The sequence below is a fragment of the Sander lucioperca genome, chromosome 10, assembly GCF_008315115.2.
Source record: "Sander lucioperca isolate FBNREF2018 chromosome 10, SLUC_FBN_1.2, whole genome shotgun sequence".
NCBI classification, from domain to species: domain Eukaryota; kingdom Metazoa; phylum Chordata; class Actinopteri; order Perciformes; family Percidae; genus Sander; species Sander lucioperca.
This window is the reverse complement of record NC_050182.1, coordinates 36,309,005-36,328,718: the sequence shown is the minus strand read 5'-3', so window position 1 is coordinate 36,328,718 and position 19,714 is coordinate 36,309,005. Positions and strand designations below refer to the sequence as shown.

Genomic DNA, 19,714 nt, shown 5'->3' with positions numbered 1-19,714 from the left:
AATAAAGCTTTATCTTATCTTATCTCACAAACCGAGTCATATTTAAATCTACTCTTATTCACATTTATTTTGATACATGACTTGGAAATCTGCTAGTCAGACCATATATTGAGAGATTATGTGCTGGTGTTGCTGCTACAGATTTTTTTTTTTTTTTTTAGAAGTAATTCCATCTAAAACTGTAAGATATCATAAACGTCTACATTGCAGCTCTGCACCCAGAGACAGCGGCCTTGTGGCGCTCAGGCCCCAAATCAGATAAGTATCACCGTGCATTGGGTTGAAAATCCATACTTATAGGAGTTATTTTAGTGACACTGGAACCATTGTTTCTCTGTAATAACTATGCAGCTCGGACAACAGGCCACTGTTCCAGCCAATATTAGCATGCAGATTCTCTGGTGTAGTGCTACAACATTTCTGCCATCAGTACAGTGTGTATATTGTTTTGGAGGCAGGAATGCACTGGATGTCCTCTGCTGTGGGAGCTGGCTAACTTAATGGATAGCTGTCAAAGTGGACATTAGAGAAGCAGCTGTATTTCCATCTCACTGGAACTATTACGGTGAAACACAGTTTTTTTTTCACGTGTGAACTGAAAAATGAGCCGTGATAATGTAGGGAGAGGAGACCTGATGTACTGCACAGGGTTGAGTCAGCCAGGTTTCAGTTTATTCCAATGCCCTTTTTAAGAAGCTTCTCTTGTAAAATTGTGTAAAACCCTATTTTAATTGTTACTGTAACAAATCAAGACTATGTGCAAGCACTCTACTGCATTGCGCTCCAGTCAAATTAAGCTGGGAACCGTGAGCACACCTGCCACATTGTTTTGACTTCAAAAGTGTGAAAACAGATGGTGGTGAAAGGGCCCTCGGAGATAAAGCGGTACTTATCAACTCAGTTAACACTTTTCAGTTGCTCATATTTTTAATTATCACATTTCTAGCTTTTTTTTTTTTTTTTTTTTTTTAAATCTCACATTTCTACCTTTTCCTGTTGGGCAGGTAAGGTTTGTCCCAGTTGAAATGTGAAAATGTTAGCTGTGCGGTTCCCTGCTGCAGCAGGGAGGGCACGGCCTGGTCAAAAGAGCCCATTGTGCTGCTGCGGTTTGTTGTGTGCCATGCAGGCCCGAGCCCATAGATGACCCTTGTTTTTTTTCTGCGCAGGCCTGGGTGAGGCAGATGTGAACCAGAACAATGGCTGCGTCTCGGAGAAGCCGGCGGTGACTGACTCCACGGGCGCTGAGGGCCCCCACCAGCCCTGGCCCCACGCCAGCACAGCTGACCCTGACGCCGCCACGCCACGCCCCCACCTGGTCCGCCTCTTCTCCCGAGATGCCCCGGGCCGAGAGGACAACACCTTCAAAGAGCGACCCTCCGAATCGGACGAACTGCAGACCATCCAGGAACACAGCGGAGCGGCTTCAGAGTGCGGGTCGGAGAGTGCCGAACAGGACCTAGACTAGGATAGCTTCATTTTTCCCATCCCTCCCTCTTTCTCTTTTCCCTCCTCTGTTTTTCACTCTCTGATATACGAGAGAGACAAGAGCCCCACGTTTGACAAATACAAATATACTACCAACCACTACTACAGCCATGGCATCCGCAGGCAGCAAGAAGAAGACCCCCGGCCTCCTGGATCAGATTGGAAAGTTCTTTGAAGGGGACAAGAAGAGGAAGAGCAAGGTGAGGAAGCAGGGAGAGTCGAGGGTGAAAACTCGACACTTCTCATGTATTTGTTTAGTCTGCTGATTTACTCCCAAAACCACTTTTTACTTCTGATTCTTTAACAGATCTTGTCCGTTGGGACATACTTGTCATATAAATTTGTGTGCTTGGTTTTACTGTTGTTTTTATTGGTGAACCAAGTCATTGTCCTCTGATTCACATTAACTGGCTTATAGGTTATGAATCAACGCTTGATAATGACTTTGGGTGGGGTTTGTTTGATTTTCAATTTTTTTTTTTTTTTTATTACAAAGAGTTCTGATTTGTGAATCATTTAAGGCTACATTTCTATATCGTTCCGTGTTTTCTTTCTTTTATTTGAATGGTACTGACATTAGTAGCATTTTCTGTTCTCTTCAGTTAAATGTAATATATCTGTTGTTGGTGTGATTTGGTGGAATTGTTTGCTGCCAGTATGCAGTTTTTTTCATTAGAATGTCAAACTGAGAATGATAATGATGTACATTATTTTGGATTTTGTAAAGGCATTAGCTACTCTGCAGAGAGAGTTCATACAGCTCCTTTTGTAGAGAGTTGATCTCCTGGATGTCTCTGTCTCTAGGTTCATTTTTGTCAGCCACAGGGAGGTACTTTACCACTGCTTGCACGGTTCAGCAGTCAGCTAAGTCACTTTTAATGTTAACGATCACATTATGCTATAAATGATCAAAGAGATATAAGATGTATATTAACATACAGTGATGTGTATTAGAGTAGGAGCATATTATCATCCCCTGTTTGGGAATATATACAGGAGCATTCTATAAAGTAAGAACAGGCGTATCTGTGTTGCAGACAAGGGATTATGAGGCATTTGAGCCTGCATTGCTTTTTAATGACTTTGTATAGTGTTGTCAGGATACCATAATTTTGACCATTAGTAATTTGTAAAAACGTACTGATCAGGGCTACTTTGTTGAAAAGAAGACGTTTTTTTATGTTGGTTTAGTGTCCATCTTTGCTGTGGTATGGAAAGTTCCATTTGTACCTGAGGCACCAGTTTGTTCATGGGTTTAGACAGACTGGGACCCACTTCCAGACAGGGTGGGCTGCTTGGAACTGTTGCCACAGCCATTAAGAACCACACTGCAGCTCCACTGGTTCCACTCCTTTTCAGTCTGTGCACTCAGTGATGCCCTCTGGAGGGGGCGATGAAATTGACTTTCATCTTCTGCACCAAATGTGGTTAAAAAAAAAAATGTTGAGGATTGAAATTTTGGTTATCCTGACAACACTACCGCGACATGCTGAAGCTAAATCCCAAAGCCTCTTGTAGTGCTCTCAGAAAGTGGAAATGGAACCCTTGCTATGTATGTTCCATCATGAGCCTGCTCATTGTGACTGCTGTCTTAAAACATGGACATTACTGACGACGGCTTGAAAGGAGAGCTACGGTACAGCAAACTAAAGCCTGTGGACAAAATATATATATATATTTTTTTTTTCTATCCAGCTTTTCTAAACCTGCAAAGCGCTAATCAGCAGGTTTGGCAGGGCAATAGCAAATAAATAACAACACCATGAGAATATGCATTTCCCCCCACGCCTTATGTCAACTATTTGAAGGTGTTTGGTGTAGGATTCAGGATAACAAAATAGTTTATATATATATATATAATATACTGTATGCTACAAATCTGTGCTTTAACCTGCTGATCAGATAGTGGTTTGTGTTTGTAAAATGTAACCAATGAAGTGTTCAGGGAAAAATGTCACCAGAACAAAGTGTGAAGCTTTCATTCAACATTAGGCTAGTGACCACTTAGCTGCAGTATTTCTTTTGATTTTCTTATTCTTTATCCCATATAATTGTACATTTTTCTCCATATTGATGACGGATTTGCTCAAAACAAAGTTGTACAAATATGTATTTATGTGTTCACCAAGGGTTTGCCTTCAAATGATGAGTGTTAGACAGGTCCGCCCCACCTCCGTTGCCTCTAGCAAAACTTTCTGCTGCAAACATATTTTTCCAGCAAGTATTCATCATGGAGACAGATATGTTTCCACTTAATTTCTGATCCACCCTGCCTGTCTGCGTGCACAGATTCTCTACAGACGCTCTTAATGTACACTTTGACTTGTAGGCTACAGTATTCTTAGGGAAAGATTGTGTCTGTGTTTTCTGTTGCATCTTCAATATGCATGCTTATTTGAGTAATGCTGAATTGTTTTAACATGTGGCAGGTGTGGAGACATTTTACAAAACTGATCCCTTGTGCTTTTCATGTCCTTTTGTCTGACTCATTTACATAACTTTTAATCCAAGCCCGAGACAAAATGTTAAGACAGCATTTCATAAATTGTTGAGATGTCGCCAAAACTCCAGTCTAAGGACATGAAACCCTTGCAGGAAATCTGCATTTAAATGCTAATGGATGTTTGATCATTTCAAATTACAGGCATAATGATGTGCTAATTGGGGTGGAAATTAACTTTGCATGAACATTAGCTAATCAAGCAAAAAAATGTAGACTCTTAAAAAAAAAAAAAAGCGAGAGAATATTTGTAATTTGCATATTAATTTGTTAAATGGCAGACAGAATCAGTCATATAATGCAACACAAGAGTAATTACTGTAAAGGAATCAGGCTTCAGCAGCTCACAGTCATAACCAAAAGTAATACTGTTCTCTAACCCCAGTGTCTTGGATGAAGAGGGGGGGGGGGTGTCAGCGGTGCCCCCCCCCCTCACATCAGTCTGCTCACCTCAGGTTCATGTGTCCAGCAGTGGATCGCTGCTGATCCCTGCTTTGTAACGCCTTCAACTTTTGCACTGGATACTTGTAAGCGTTTGTATCTGTTGTGAACTGTTGTGACCGGTGACCTGTTCCTAACCCAATCCTGTTCTCAGCTTTTTGGATTATTGCTTGATTAAAACTCTTTAACAACACCCACAGCGCTCTCTTTGTTTTGTTTTAATGCTCGATGTCTCTCGTTTGGTTCTTGTTCTGTTCTAAAAGCAGCATCATACATTGTTTTAACTGCTCTGCTAACAACATCCAGCCACTCTGAAGGGGCGTTGCAATTCCTCTTTCTTAGAATAGCCGCAAGCGACAAAGAATGAGGGAAACTTGAAAGCATTTATTCAGCGAGCTTTGGTTCCTCTGCAGTCTCAGCCTTTAGGATTAAAGTCTCCAAGACTGATTCATATATTCCAGAGTTCAGTCAATCAATCATATGAACATACTGCAAAACCAAATAAATTATCAGAAGGTTTAATGGAAAGCAGAGCTACTGGTTATCTCCACTCTGACAGTACTGAGAAATGGATGACTGGCTTGACTTGTTTGTGTGAGCCTGAAGATGAAATGGATAGAAGAGAGAATAAAACACCTCTCACTCTATAGTTTGTCCACCACAAGCTGGTTGTTCTTGCTTCCTGGAGATGTGCGTAAATTGAAATAGATTGAACAGCAGCATGTTCATGAGGAATACAAAAGGTAACCTTTGGATTTCTATTTAAGATGGTAAAACGTGTGTTTGTATTCCCTTGGTTAGATGGACCAAGAAACAAGTGCTACCTTGCACAGGAAATGATCGCACAATGAAAACAAACGCTGTCTAGGATTTTGGACAGACATGCGTATTCATTTAAACACAAGCTGCAAATGATTGATACTGCAGAATTTACAGCAGGACCGCTTTATCGGTCACACATGAAAAAAGAAATTAAATGCGCAAATATTGCTCAAGCATTTCATTTGTAGGATTTGGTTATGTGCTACTTAGCAAATGCATGTAACCAAATTAGACTTTATGGACTGTGTGAAAATGATTTGGGGTTGCTAAACATAACTTTTTTTTTTTTTTTTTTTTTTTTTAAGGACGGCCCTCTCCAGCATTATTGTATATTTTTTGCAGTTGCCAAAATGATTGCAAACAGACTGCCTTCCCTACAGCAAAAAGTAAAGATACATCACCCTCCCCTTTTTCTAAACTCCCCTCCTCCCTAATAATTTCTGTGCCTTCCCTAAGAAAATATATTTTTTTGTTTTTGCAGCACAGATTATGGCTTGGTTAGCCTCCTTTTTATTTGCCATTGATCTTGCGAGTCACAAGGCCTGATTGCCTTCCGAGGGGAACAGCGAGCTGCGGCTGCCATGTTTGTGTATCCCCACCAGCAGACAAACTGCTGGGTTTGTCAGCCAGATCGATTGGCCCGCGCTCCCTCTGTTCATTAATCTGAAAGAGTGCAAATACATGGCAGAAAAAAAAAAAGAAAAAAAAATGTGAAAGTTGAATGTAATTATAACTCTTACAGTGTGACACTACGGGGCAGATTGTGAGGAAATTACTTAATGTCAAAGAGTGCTGCAGGGTGCACAAAGATACCTGGTTTCTTGAAAATGAGCTGCAGATATCTCAACGCAATTCTTGATAAATGTTAAATGCAAGTTTCTAATTTGGACAGTGTGAATTTGAGTGAAGCTAGTTGGTATGTTTTATAATAATGATCCATGAAGATACTCACCAATGAGGAAGAATCTCCAAGTCATTCCCTCTGCTCAGGATAAATTATTAAACAAGATTCCTGGCCAGGCTGTAACCCCTAACCTCGGAGGAGGCAGTTGTGATCATTAGCCTGCTCTTTATTAAAATCTACAGGGCACTGGGACCTTGTAGCTCAATCTGTGTCCTGAATCCTGATTTCTCACTTTCCTCTTTTCACCCATCTGGAATACACTGTATGAGCGACAGCAGAAACAAGAGCTGCCCAGCTTACTGAGCTTACTGTCAAATATACAAATCAGCAGTTCAACATTTTGGAAAGCGCTTAATCACTTTATTGCAGAGAGTTAGATGACAAAATTAATACCACCCTCATGGCTAATCTGATTATTATGAAGCTGGAGCCAGGAGATGCTTGGTTTAGATTAGTCATAAAGACTAGAAACGGGGAAACAGCTAGCCTGGCTCACTTATTATCATGTTTTAGATGAATTTAACAAACAAGATATAACATATTAACTTTATGAGCTTCAGGGTTGTAGACTGACTTTGAGCTAACCATCTGGCTGTAGGGATGGCAATGTTAGTCAGTCGATCGCTCTAGCTCTTTGGCCCAGACTGAAAGATCTCATCAACTACCCTATTGGATGGATTGGCATGGGATTTTATACGTGTAAGTGTGAATGATCCCCAAAGGATAATTTTTTCTTTCTGTAGCCACGCCATGAAGTCTACGTTTGTGGTTATGAGTGAAATGTAGGATAGATTTTCATGAAATGTGGTACAATCATGTTCCCAACAGGATCAATTGTAATCAGTAGTGATCCCCTTACTTTTCATGTAACACACCATCAAAAATGTAGCACAGGCCTACCTGCAGTGGCATTCCCATCAGCCTCGGTTGTACATTGCGCTAATTAAAAAATATTAGCATGCTAGCACAGTTAACACGGTAAACATTCTACCTGCTAAACATCAACATGTTAGAGTCATCACTGTGAACATGTTGCCATATGCGCATTAGCATTTAGCTCAAAGCACGGCTGTGTCTAAGTACAGCCTCACAGAGACGCTAGCATGGCTGCAGACTCTTGTCTTTTTTCTTTTCTTTTTTTTTTACCTTTGGACAGAGCCAGCTAGCTGTTTCCCCCATAGACAGTATATAAACTGGACCAACAGATCCCGTTGCTCTGGACGGAGACCAGTGAAGGATATTAGAAGCACTTTTCCTGTGAGCGCCAAGCGTTACTGCGCAGCCTCCAACTGAGAGAGACGACGTAGATGTGACGCGAGCAACCTGTCTGAAAGTTGTAAGTCTTCTGGTAGCTGTGCCAAGAGAAATCTCAGTCATTCCCAATTTTGCAGAGACGGAGAGCGTAGGTATATGTAAGGAGATAACACAGGCACAGGCTAATTATTGCTAACTAAAATGCTAGTTAACAGTGATTAAACTTAAACCGCTAATGTGAGTCAAAACTGCCTGCGAGCTTCTCCTGTACTATACGGTAATTCCTCTACTATGCGACAGTAAGTCGCTTGGTTATGACACAATCGTTAGCCTATTTTTACAAAAACGTCTACTACGGAGCCATAACGTGAGATACAAGGTAATGGAGCCTTTTATACATTGTCGTGTTTCTTTAGAAATAAACAATGGACAAATAAAGTCTTTAAACGCTTCAGATGTAAAGTTATTCACTGTCAAAGTGACGTCAAAATGAATGGCAGTCAATGGAATGCTAACAGTGGGTAACTTTAATTCAACCTATAGTAACTTCAGGAAATCCAGGAACCAACTATTAATTTATTCGCAATAAATATTTCTTGGTAAAATGATACGAATAAGAACTAAATAGCTTAGCATGAGTACCAAAAACAGAAAATCAAAAACCATCAACTGGAAATCCAATGGAAAAGTGTCACGATACAAACTGTTTGTAAATTGGCAGATGAGCTATTTGTCTCTCTCTTTGTGTGTCTCTCTTTTCTCTCTCTCTCTCTCTCTCTCTCTCTCTCTCTCTCATGACACACACACACACACACCTACACACAGCTGAACCTCTTCAGACATCAAACAGGGATCAATGATTGCAACCTTGGTCTTTCTAAAGATACTACTGAATAGAAAGTTTGAGAGGAAGTTTGAAAAGCTGAACAGCGGAGGCATAATATCCTCAACATTTACCAAAACAACTTTTAATTCACTTTTCTTTTTTTTCTTTTTTTTACTTTTAGCAGCATAAAATGTCTCTTAATAGCAGCTCAGACTTGGACGAATGCCTCAGTGTCACTACTCAAGATTTAAATGTCTCCATCATCATGAACAGCATGCCAGGAGTTAATGGAAACATCATTTGCATTTACTGTAGATGCATGAAATGATCCATCCTCATGAGAGCAGTTATTTGGTAGCAGGATTCATACAGCATTTTTTTTGATCTGCTATTTCCTCTCCCATCTCTTCCTTTTCCCAAACAAAAGAGCAGCAGCAGCCACAAAAAGATGTTCTATTTTCTCCCCTCCCTTTTCATTTCTGCCCACGTTTACAACATGACAGAAACAAGACACACAAAGAGACACACACTTATTCAAGAGGACATCATTAAGGGGTCACTATTGAAAATTTAAGCAGAGGGGGGAGCTAACAGAGCTGGAATACACATGCTGAAGGCAACAACAGGCTAGATTTGCTCCTATTCAAATAGTTGAAATAGTGTTTTTTTTTTTATACACACTGTACTGTTGTTTTTTTTCTCCAAATGGAACAAACCTTCTCTTTACATTGTCTAGATATCCATTTGGGCAGATTGTGCCCCAGGTAGAAACCTTTTATTTTCCCCCTACACTGTTTTGATCTAATTGTTGGTTGGTCCATTTTCACAAAAGCCATAAAAGACAGTAAATGTGACATATAATCTAACAGCACATCTATCATATTGTGTAAATGGTAGTGGCATGGTGGAGTCCCCCCCCCCCCCTTTGGTTACATTATGGTTCTTTGATGTAAGATGGATGTGAATCATCAACAGCTCCCACACACACACACACACACACACACACACGTTCCTGTTACATTAATGGGGTCAGAGAAAGGGATGAACAAGGAAGCATTAACTGAAAAGACTGAACATACAGAGTGGGTGGAAATCAGTTTGTTTTTTTCTGCAGGTTGTTGATGGCATTCGGTATTAGAGGAATTATGCTGTTCACCTTTTACGTGTCTGTGCTGTTTGCATAACTTAACAGAGGATTAATGTACCCGTGTTTTTTCTCAGGCCTAAAAGTCAGAGGATATCAACCGTATTAGAAGAGTCTTCTTGACATACTCTTTGTAAAGTCTGACTTTGAAGAACTTGGCTGCATTGATTTGTTCTTTGGGATGATAATTAGTCTTCTTTGCTGAGATCAAGTCTGGCGTTCCTCAACAGCTCATTCCACTTTAATTTGTTTTGAATGACTTGAGGCCAAAGGTTGTTGCCAGGTTGGGATAAGGATTAATGAGGTGGGAGTTGTCGGTGACGTGAGACTGATAATAATGCTGCTGATTGAATGACTATCTGTGGCTGAATGGAAGTCATCAAGAGACGTTTCACTAAGAAGACTAAGCAGCGCTGATTAAAATATATTCATATTCAGGGTTTCTGCAACTCACCAGACACGTCTGACTATGCAGCAGGTTTTAAGGGTAAAAACTTTCCCACCTTAATACAGCAGAATAGGTATGTAAGAAATATACAGGTGTTGAAGCAGATGTTCCAGATGTCAATTTCCAATGGAAAAAACATTCAAATGAATCAAGTTTCTGAGCATGGCTTAGATGTACATTCATATTCATATTTAAATTCACCCAAAATTATCCCTACATCTTCAAAAAAAACAATACCAAACAGGAAATCTGTCCTGTTTATATATGAATTCAATGTGAACAAGTTTTTTTGTATATTGCAGCATTCTGTGATACAGATATTAAATCACCATTTGTGCCAAAACTAGCATCCATTGTCTTGAGTGATGGTAGGCCACATGCATTATATATAACAATGACCTAAGCTACATATATACATATTCATACCTACATATATACTCATGCTACATAATAACCTACAGATTCATTCAAAATTAGATTCAAAATAAATTATTAATCGTATTTCAGGTAAGTCACCCTGTTTACGCTACGATTTTGAGCTGCGGCTGTCACCCATCAGCCAACACCTTTGGTGCTATGGCTATGTTTTTGTAAATTGTCAACAATATTAAAAAAAATAATAATTTGGTGTTTTTGTTCTCATCATTCAACAGGTAAGTGAGACAAGCAAGAGGACAACCTACAGAATGTATTCACTCATGTAATCCCAAGAGAAGGGTTCACCTTTTTTCTTAAGAATTTAAGTGCTATCTTCAACTATTAATCTTGCATTTATTATTACGGTTTTCAGAAAATCCTTGTGAAACTGTATTTGAGCATCTAACTCTCGAGAGTTTAAGGTCAAGTCATTTAGTGCATAAGCATACATGTATTTAACATGTAGGGCAATTATTCCTTTCTTTCCTTTTCTCTTTTCCTTCCCAGGGATCTTTCCGAGGTGCTCTCTCTCCAGGCCCTCAGAAAGCCTCTGCGGCTGCCCCACGTAAGCGCGGAGCAGAGAACGCTGTGGTCCACTTCTTCCGCACGATCGTAAGTAATACAAATAATACACCTTTCATACAGTATCTAGGAGTAGAAGTCTGTTTGCCACCATCCCTGTTTCTTCCAGTGCTCCCTCCATGTCTGTCTCCTTGCTCCTCTTTTACTTTCTCTGATCTCTCACAAACTCTGTCAAATCTCTTTACTTTCTGTGATTAACTCCTCTTCAGGTGTCCCCTGCCCCTCCCAAGTCTAGGGTGAGTCTGCTTTATGTTGCTACTATTCAAGTTCAAATTTACACTCACACGTGAAATACAAAAATACTAGACCAATATTGTCAATACTGCCAGTAGATATATACATTATACATACATTCGGAAGAGACAGTCAAGGATTGTACCTATAGTGTAATTACTGTATTATGTACAACACTGAGATGTGTGTGGAGATGTGATACTAACACTTCAAATGTGTAGAAAACAGTATATATAATTAATATTATATGAGACATGATTTAGATTACTAAAACTCTCTAAGGAAAGACCTAACCTATCCCACTGCACACTAAAGTTTGATCACAGTGTTGCAATCAGATTAGATAAAGGACTTCCCTAGAGCTAATTCTTATCACATTGGAAGTAGATGACAGTAACTAGACCTTATATGATTTTAGTAAATATTAAGTAGTGGGCCATGTCAGTTGAAACCCATGCACTGCAAATTTGCAAACATAGAATGCATAAGTGCACAAAAGTAGCAACATTTGGATGAAGTTTGACGAACGCACATGCAACATACAAATTCAGCCATTATTCTGAATTATTATAACACAATTCATTTTAAACTTTTCACTGGAGGTGTATTCTATTTTATTATTATTATTATTATTTTTTATTATTTATTATTATTCTATTTCTATTCTACGTTATTTTCTGCATGCTGTATGTCTTTGGCTTTGTTGCTGCTGAATGTCACTAAATTTGTGCTCTTTCCAATGTGAGCATCTGCCTCGCTCCTCTCTCCTTGCCCCAACGTATCTGCTCCCCTTCCCTCTGTTCCTCATCTGCTCCTGCCCCCCTGTGACCCTGTGACCCTGTGATTTCCCCCCCGGACGGACCCTTCTATCTGCCTCCTCTCCTTCCCATCCTGCCTTTGTGCTGAGTAAGACACACATTTCTATTTGTCCCCTCTCCCTTTTACCTCTTTTCCTTGTCTCTTGTTTCTCTACACATCCAGTGGAGAGGACTAGCAGCCAAGATGGGCCTGGTAGGTGGTTTACAAAAAACAAACAGCTAAAACGCGGACGTATCATGCCTAATTAAACCTAGGGAGCAAGTGAGATCATCTTGTCAAACAGCCTTCGAGTGTGACGCCTGTGGCTCTATTTCCATTTAGTCTCCATCAACCATTTTAGCTGTCGTAATCTGTCCATACATCAGTGATAACGCTTTAATTTCCTTCCAACTTAAGTCCATTTTCAAAGACATCATACCCATTTTGTAGCTTTGCAGCCTGACCTTTCCATATCATGTGCGTGTATTGTATATTCACGATAACACACACACACAACACATCATTTTGCTCTTCATTTGCCTAGTTTCATTTAAAAAATCTCCAGTGGCTGGCTGCAGTGAGGCTTCGTTCTGCTTCATTTGGCGACCACTATCAGCACTTAATTTAGGGCCCTCATGCATGTGTGTTTGAGTGTGTGTGTGTGTGTGCTCAGACAAAGGAGACTCTCCTAAGAGACAGAAAATTGTTTGGGCGGTATAGGGGGACAAAAGATTTGCTTGAATGTAATCTTTGGGGTGAAGGCAGGAAAGTCAAAAGCAGAAGTTTTATTTTTTCTTGTCCTGAGCTTATATTTTATTTCAGCCTTCCTTTCCAATATAGTTATTAGTGACAAAAATAGTTAAAACAAAACGATACCTTTCACCTGTGCCATGGTTCATAAGGATGCACTATGCCATATGCAGAGGACAACAGCTCTGTTTCTGCATCTGGGTTTTATTAGTGCATGCACTGGCACACTTTAGATGTTCCATGAAGATATTGTAGTTTAAAAACAAAATGGGATAAAACATGTAGGACCAATTTCACACACCCATTTATATTATTTGGACATGTTGGGAGGGTGATGCAGTTTTTTTGTAAGTCAAGTAAGGGTTCAGGGACAATATCAATGATGCTGGCGAGGGCCTTGGTATTTCTATAAACAGAAAAGATTCAGTCCTCCGTTAACTGAAATGATTCAGTCCCTAAGTGTTTTTCTAAGGGAATGAACCTTAAAACCAGTACATGTAGTTCATGCAAATTTGATCGGACATCCACAACTTTGTTTTTTTTTCTCCACTTGAAAGGATGAAGCTTTATAACCATATAAGGTATTTCATCCAAGAGTCTTGAAATGTTTCCAAAATAAAATCAATTTGGTTCATTGCACCCAGTGTAAGGACGTGAATAATCACCAGTTTACTGAAAGCACTCGTCAAGAGCGGATTAGAATATGCATGTCATGTCACTGTGCTATGCAGGTAACAAATGATTGTCATATGGGCAAAAGTGAGAGGCGTCTATGTTTTCAGAAGATTAAGAAAATGTTGTGCAATGAAATTCCCCATTGATGGATTCAATTTCTCAACAAAATATGCAAGCAGAAAATTTTTCCCTTTGATATATTCATATCCTATTCATAAACTTTGCTGCTTCATAATTCACACGGAATGATTGGTTGAAAACTTTTCCAGAAATGCAAAACAATAATACTGTAAAAAGTAGGGCAAAATGGGATTGCATTGCAATTGATATCAAGTTTTTGTCGAGCACACATCGGTCCCTCACTCCCGAGCACACCCCCGGAGAAGAAGGTCTTATGTTTTATAGTCTCTTCTCTCCTTACTCTCTAAAAATGGAATCTGGGTCTATCTGTAAAAAGGTCTTTTAACACACTGACTCCTTTTTTTTTCACTCTCTGGCAGGGCGACCAGAAGTCACAGTCTGCTAAAGCCAAGAAGGCCAGTGCAGGGGACGGCAAAGGCTCCCTGACTAGGATCTTCAAAATGGTAAAAACTTGTCATAGACTTTCCAATATATTTCCCAGTAGCTTTTCTACATTACTTCTGCTTCCTGAAAGCAAAATTGCATAGAAAAAGAAATATCTCCCTAACCACTTTCTTGCCCCTGTTCTCTTTTCTGCCTCAGTGATGATATCAGCAGCGGAGTGAGTAACTGATTCGTACTGGGGGGATTCACTCCGCATTTGTTAAACATTGATATGCTGAGAAGACATCCTAATCTCATTACCTCTGCAGCAGCAGTCGAATAATAAAAGGCTTTCAGACACAGGGTTGATCATGGTGTATGCTACAAGCTAGCGTGGATATAATCATGCTGAAGATGGTATATCCAGTTCTGAAAAGAGTTCCAGTGGGGCTATATGGCTAACATACTGTAACTGCTTTACAGGGAGGGAGTGGTTGCTTATGCATAATGTATAATATAACAGTATTATGCAATATCATCATTCACTTGCCAAGCACGACTGAGTGCTTCAGGTGCTTTGGACTGTGCACAAATGTTGGCAAAATATAAAACTGATCATTAAACACACAGTATAGACTACCTGAAAAAGCTATCTTTCAATGGCCAGTAATGTATTATCTAAATAAAAGCCATCGTTATTACAATTTTATAGCTTGTAATAAAGCACTTACTAAGATATGTTTACAGCTTGTTGTTCTGCCCCCAAGTGGTAAAAATGAATGCATGTTAAAATGTAGTCCTTTATGTTACAAACACTTCATTTAAACCTGCATTCGTTGATTTTACTGTAGCCTATGCTATAAAGCATGTACCAACTGTTAATACACAGGCAGGTTCAAATCAATGTATGAATGTGTTTGAAACTGCTGAAAACTAAATTCAAAGTGTAAACACAAAGTTAGTCAGGCATGGTGGTGGTGAAATAATGGGTTCCCGGTTAAAAATGTACTTGTGTGTGTGTGAGACAGGGTCAAGTTGGAGTCATTGGCTTTATGGACAAAAATCCATTACATAGGCTAGTTTGAAAAAAACTGCACTGAACAGGTTGATAACCCCATTTTGAAATGTCAAACCTACTCTGAGCACAGATGGAAGTCATGACTCTGTGCTCCTGGTATGACTCGGTTAACTGAAGTTTTCACGTGGAAAAGTTTCTGGACATTCAATCTGATACCGTTTTTACCGACTCTTCAATTTCCACAGAGGCTTCTTATTAGTTGATTTGTTTTCATATGTCATAAAAAGGAGTGTCGGCTTTCATGCTCTGCCAGTTTTCCCCTGTCAGGTTTTAATTAGCTAGCCTCTCTCACTGTACCTTAGATTCCTTAGTTTCGCAATTACTGAAGCTGGAGAGAAATCCAAATTTCCCCAGGGCTGCATCCTCATCTGTAGTGGCTGAATTGGTCGTCACTTACTTACAAGAGAGTAAACAGCTCTGGAGATGACGAACATCTGGGACGCTCGTTTTAAATCTTTCTGATACAGCTAATTAGTGTTGACTCGGTGCCGTCACACTATCACAATCCGTTTCCCCCGTACGCAAACTGGCTTCACAGTCCAAATGGAAGTGATCATAAAGCCACATTGACTTTTAATTAATGTCCCACGCTTTGTTTCTATTCATGTTTCTGTATATTGAGTTTTTCTTTTTCACGACAGACAATGAATTTCATCTGGAATGGCTCTAAGAATAGCTTAGAACAAAAGCTCAGCCCTCAGCCTTCGCTTTATGAGGAGGGAGTAATAAGCTTCTCACGATATGGATTATCTTCCTAAACAATCCATCAAGATTTGTCTCATTTGTATAATCTTTCTGCCATTTAGAATCCTCTACTCTTCCCACGTTTTCATCTGAATGAGAGAGTGGGATGGAAAAAGTGCAACATATTCTCAGAGACGGCTTTGTGATAAACACAGGATGTCTGATCTGAAACTTTGGGGGCAAAGAACAATTAAGTAACTGGGAGGTTTAGCTCTGAAAGGATCTAATGCCCTTAGACCACAAATAAAACACATTTGCAGGATATGTGAAGCAATATGTATTTAACTGTGGGAACCTGATTTCCTATTCAACTGTTCAACTATGTTGTTCTCTTTACTCGAGGACAAATCCAGTGGGAACCTCCTCTTATATAACCCCCTTTCCGTAGATTGAAAAAAACAAAAACGATTTTAGACCTGCTTACAAAATGACGTGCAACATCAGCCAAGTGGAAGCCCATTTCTGCCAAGAAAATGCATAGGAATGCTACAGATAAGAATACTCATTATAATTCAAAAAATATGAGATTCTAATTCAAAATTGTGATGTAGTCAGTCAACATTTTGACTTATTAAGTCAAAATTATGAGTCACAAGTTTGACTTTTTGAGCCTAAATTATTTGTCAAATGTTCACTAAATCATAACTTGACTTAATATGAGTATTTCTACCTTCTATCATTCTTAACGTTTCATTGATTTTTTTATTTTGATTTTTTTTCTCTATCGGCTTCCATAACTATGCATCATTGCAGGTCTGAACATTGCCCACAACATATTAACCAGCTTATTTCTCACATAAAAGGACTACTCTGCCTCTCCCATGTTAAGCCCTAGTCTTATTAGGCAGTAGCTTAACTTGTAACAGCTAAAAAGCTGGAAAATAAGTTAATTTACTCATATGTGACTACAACTCCCAGGCTTGAAGAAATAACTGTTAAGCCTGACGAAATACTTAAGAGATTTTTGTTTTTGTCACAGGGTGTGACAGGTTAGCCAGACAGCTGATCCATAATATCCTTCATCAATGGTGAAGAATTTTTCTGTGACAACTTAATGCCTACAATTACTCAACCTGCTCTCTGCCTAAGTGCTTAAACACTGTCCACCGAGGTGTAAACTCCCATCGCAGACTGAGTGAAATGACCAAAGGGGCTAGACTACAAAAAACACCAGAGTAGTCCTTGAATGCTAAACTAGACCTGATGGACTGCCACCTCCACATATTCATCCCATGTGTCTTGTCTGTTCCACAGGGAAGCAGGAGTGCTTCTCCAGCCAAACGCTGAAGTCCCTCTCTACAACCCCTTCCAACAGCACGAGGGCGGATGTTAAAGATCACGGGGCTAAAGTGTTGAAAAAGAGGAAAAAAATAAAAGGAGGAAATCTTGTCACCCCCTAAACTCACCGTCCCCTCCACCTCTGATAACACTCTAACGTACGCTAAATCCCTCTTCTCCCCTATTACCTCCCCATCCCTTTGGCTGGTAGATAGCGACACAATCTGTTGCCCCCCCGCACCACCACCCCCTTGCATGCGTTGTGCTGAGTCTGTGCAGTCATCATCATTAGCGTGAACTTTTTGCTGAAATTGATCCCGAAGCCGCTCACATGTGGAGCCCGAATGACCCCCCCCCCTCCCCCCCCGCAATGGCTCTCTGTACTCGTGCTTGAGTTTCTGTGGACGTCTCCGATGGTTCCTCTAACAAAAAGGTGGCTGAACCGAAGCACACCTGGAGCAGGTGAAGGATTACGGCCGGTGCGAGTCCCAGTGACTTGACCGTCATTGCCGATTGCTGATTGGGTGAAAAGGCCGGGTTGTTTGGTTGTTTCTGTTTTTAAAAAGAGCGGTTTTCTGTCTTGTCTCACTGTCTTTGTCATTCCCTCAGAACGTTTTTTGTGAACCCAAACATAAACCTGTGTTTAACAGATTTTACATTGTCATGAGAGCCATTTGGTCACAGTGTGTTTTAATTCAACCTTGGTGTCTTAGCTGTAGTTAAGTGTCCTGTTATAAATGTGATGTTTGTCATTAGGGCCTCAGGCTAGCTGTGGATTTTTTGTTAAAAATGTCATTTCTAAACCTTCTAAATCATATTTCCTGCAATAGTCACTCAAAGAAAACAAATAAATTTGTCATTTCTAATGTATCATTTATTTTTTCAGTCCATGAGATAATGGTATGCACTAATTTTCCTCTCCATATATATGACTGAATAATTTTGTAGTGCACTGTTTTCCACCTTTAAAAACTGCCAGACTTTGGAGGGTGATGTTGTTGCTTACAGACCTTTCCTCTTCGCTTTAGTGTAGTCTAGGTTTCTCCTTCGTCTTCGCTGTCTCTATCTCATGCACGGCAGGCATACTGTAAATTAAATTCCAAAACTCCTCGCTCAACAAGTGTCTTTCCTCCTGACTACCAAAACAATGTGCTGTGTTGCCTTTTTGTGGATAATTTCAAAAAACACAAACACAATTTCAAAAAGGTGCTCTGTAACTAACTCTGTAGTGGCACATTATAAGGTGTTTCTTGGGAATGTGTAAGTTGCAAGTTTTCAACAACAAAAAAAGCTCAGCACTACCACTGGTGCTGTTCAAAACATCCATCTTGTACGTGTTAAAAAAAAAGCATCTCTCCCACTGTGTGTGCTTGAGCCTCGTGAGTGCTGTGTGGTGTTTGTTTTTTTCTGAATGGATCCTGTGGATGAATGTAAAGATCCCTTTTCATTATTGTATGTGTAATGACCAGCCACTTAACTGAGAATAAAAAAATAAAAATTATAAAACCAACTCTCTCTGCGTTGTGTAGTGTGTTTTGTCTGGCGTGGCGCCACCAACGGCAAATTATTCATTTTGAAAAAGCTGAAGGGGAGAGACGTGATGTTATTGGGTCAGGTCACATCACCACAACAGGCAAATGTACGACATTGTTTCTTTTACAAAGCAAGAATTCATTACTTATTTGGTGTTCATTATTCATGCCGAGCTTTCTGAGCCTTTTCATGCAAGCAGCTAGAGCACCATTCTGGCTCAAATACAATCACACATAGTACATGAATTTGCAATGATAAAGATGCAATGGCTGGCTGTGAATAAAAACATACAAAGGAAATTATTTTTAACTCATAACATCATTTTTGTATTCCCTTTAAATAAAAAAGGTGTTTGAAAACATGTTTTGTAATGATGAATGAAACATGAATCAGAGGGAAATGCAGTATACTGACATGTTATTGCTAAATAAGCACAGTGAAACTTATAGACATGATTGCATTAAATTTGATCCAAGCCTGGGTTTAAGTAGCATATGTGTTTAAAGCCTTTGAACACGCTAAAACACAGCACACAGTTTATAATACTGAGACATGACATATATAACCCTGGAAAGTTATCACGGCTGTAATTATGTTTATCTTTTATCGCGACAGTTGTGAGATAAACAGTAGAAATGCAGCATTCATGTTACAATGTCAAAGTGTGAGCTTGTATGTTTTTGTCTCGCGAATGTTGAGCCAAGTTGAACTTTCTTTTGCTAAATTTCTCTGCATTTTCTTGCCAGAATCCTTTGTGCTGGCACCCGAGCTGCGTCGCTCGAAATTTGCAAAAGGTGATTTTATGTGCAAAGCCAGGCTAGTCGTTTCCCCTCACTTTGAATCTTTATGCTTAGCCATGCTATTCACCTCCTGACTGTATGTGAAGTCATCTTTTAGACAAAGTTATATTTACATTTACTCACCAAAACTTGGTATTATTACAGTGGATAAGCTCTCATATTATAGAAATGGTGCATTTTATGAAAAAAGCACGACATTTCGAAGAACGTTAATACATACCTAAGGTATATTTTCAGATGTGGAGTGAAGTTAGATCTGATCAAAAAAGCCATTAAAAAGTCATAGTATGGTATGTCAAACAAAGTCTGGAAGAACATGCAAACTCCACACAACAAGTCCCAGCCCAGACTGGGAATCTAAACAAGGAAACCAAGCCATTAAAAAGTCATAGTATGACGTATGTCGAAAAAAGTGATGAAAAAGTCTTCTTATAGTATGTGGATGAAATGTGGATCAATATGTATTATGATAAAAATCATAATAAAATAATAGTACA

The 19,714-nt window shown here is 39.5% G+C and overlaps 2 protein-coding genes across 8 annotated transcripts in view; both read left to right on the top strand.

The window, feature by feature from the left end:
• The window catches only part of mbpb (myelin basic protein b), a 57,162-nt gene extending 55,598 nt beyond the window's left edge, over positions 1-1,564 (top strand). The window contains exon 4 of the mRNA XM_031278393.2: positions 1,167-1,564. Within this exon, the coding sequence (XP_031134253.1) occupies positions 1,167-1,465 (299 nt within the window). The 3' untranslated portion in view covers positions 1,466-1,564. The remainder of the gene's footprint in view (positions 1-1,166) is intronic.
• LOC116035355 (myelin basic protein-like) lies at positions 1,355-18,232 on the top strand. 7 transcript variants are annotated; one of them, XM_031278395.2, is made up of 7 exons: positions 1,357-1,685; positions 10,749-10,853; positions 11,033-11,059; positions 12,039-12,068; positions 13,781-13,864; positions 14,004-14,022; positions 16,861-18,232. In XM_031278395.2, exons 1-6 carry the CDS (start codon positions 1,596-1,598, stop codon positions 14,004-14,006), a joined length of 339 nt encoding a protein of 112 aa, XP_031134255.1. In that variant the 5' UTR covers positions 1,357-1,595; the 3' UTR covers positions 14,007-14,022; positions 16,861-18,232. The 7 variants fall into 7 exon arrangements, with proteins under 7 accessions (XP_031134260.1, XP_031134257.1, XP_031134256.1 ...); XM_031278400.2 differs by lacking the exon at positions 12,039-12,068 and having other exon boundaries at positions 1,355-1,685; XM_031278401.2 differs by lacking the exon at positions 12,039-12,068 and having other exon boundaries at positions 1,356-1,685; positions 13,790-13,864.
• Positions 18,233-19,714: the final 1,482 nt, after the last annotated feature.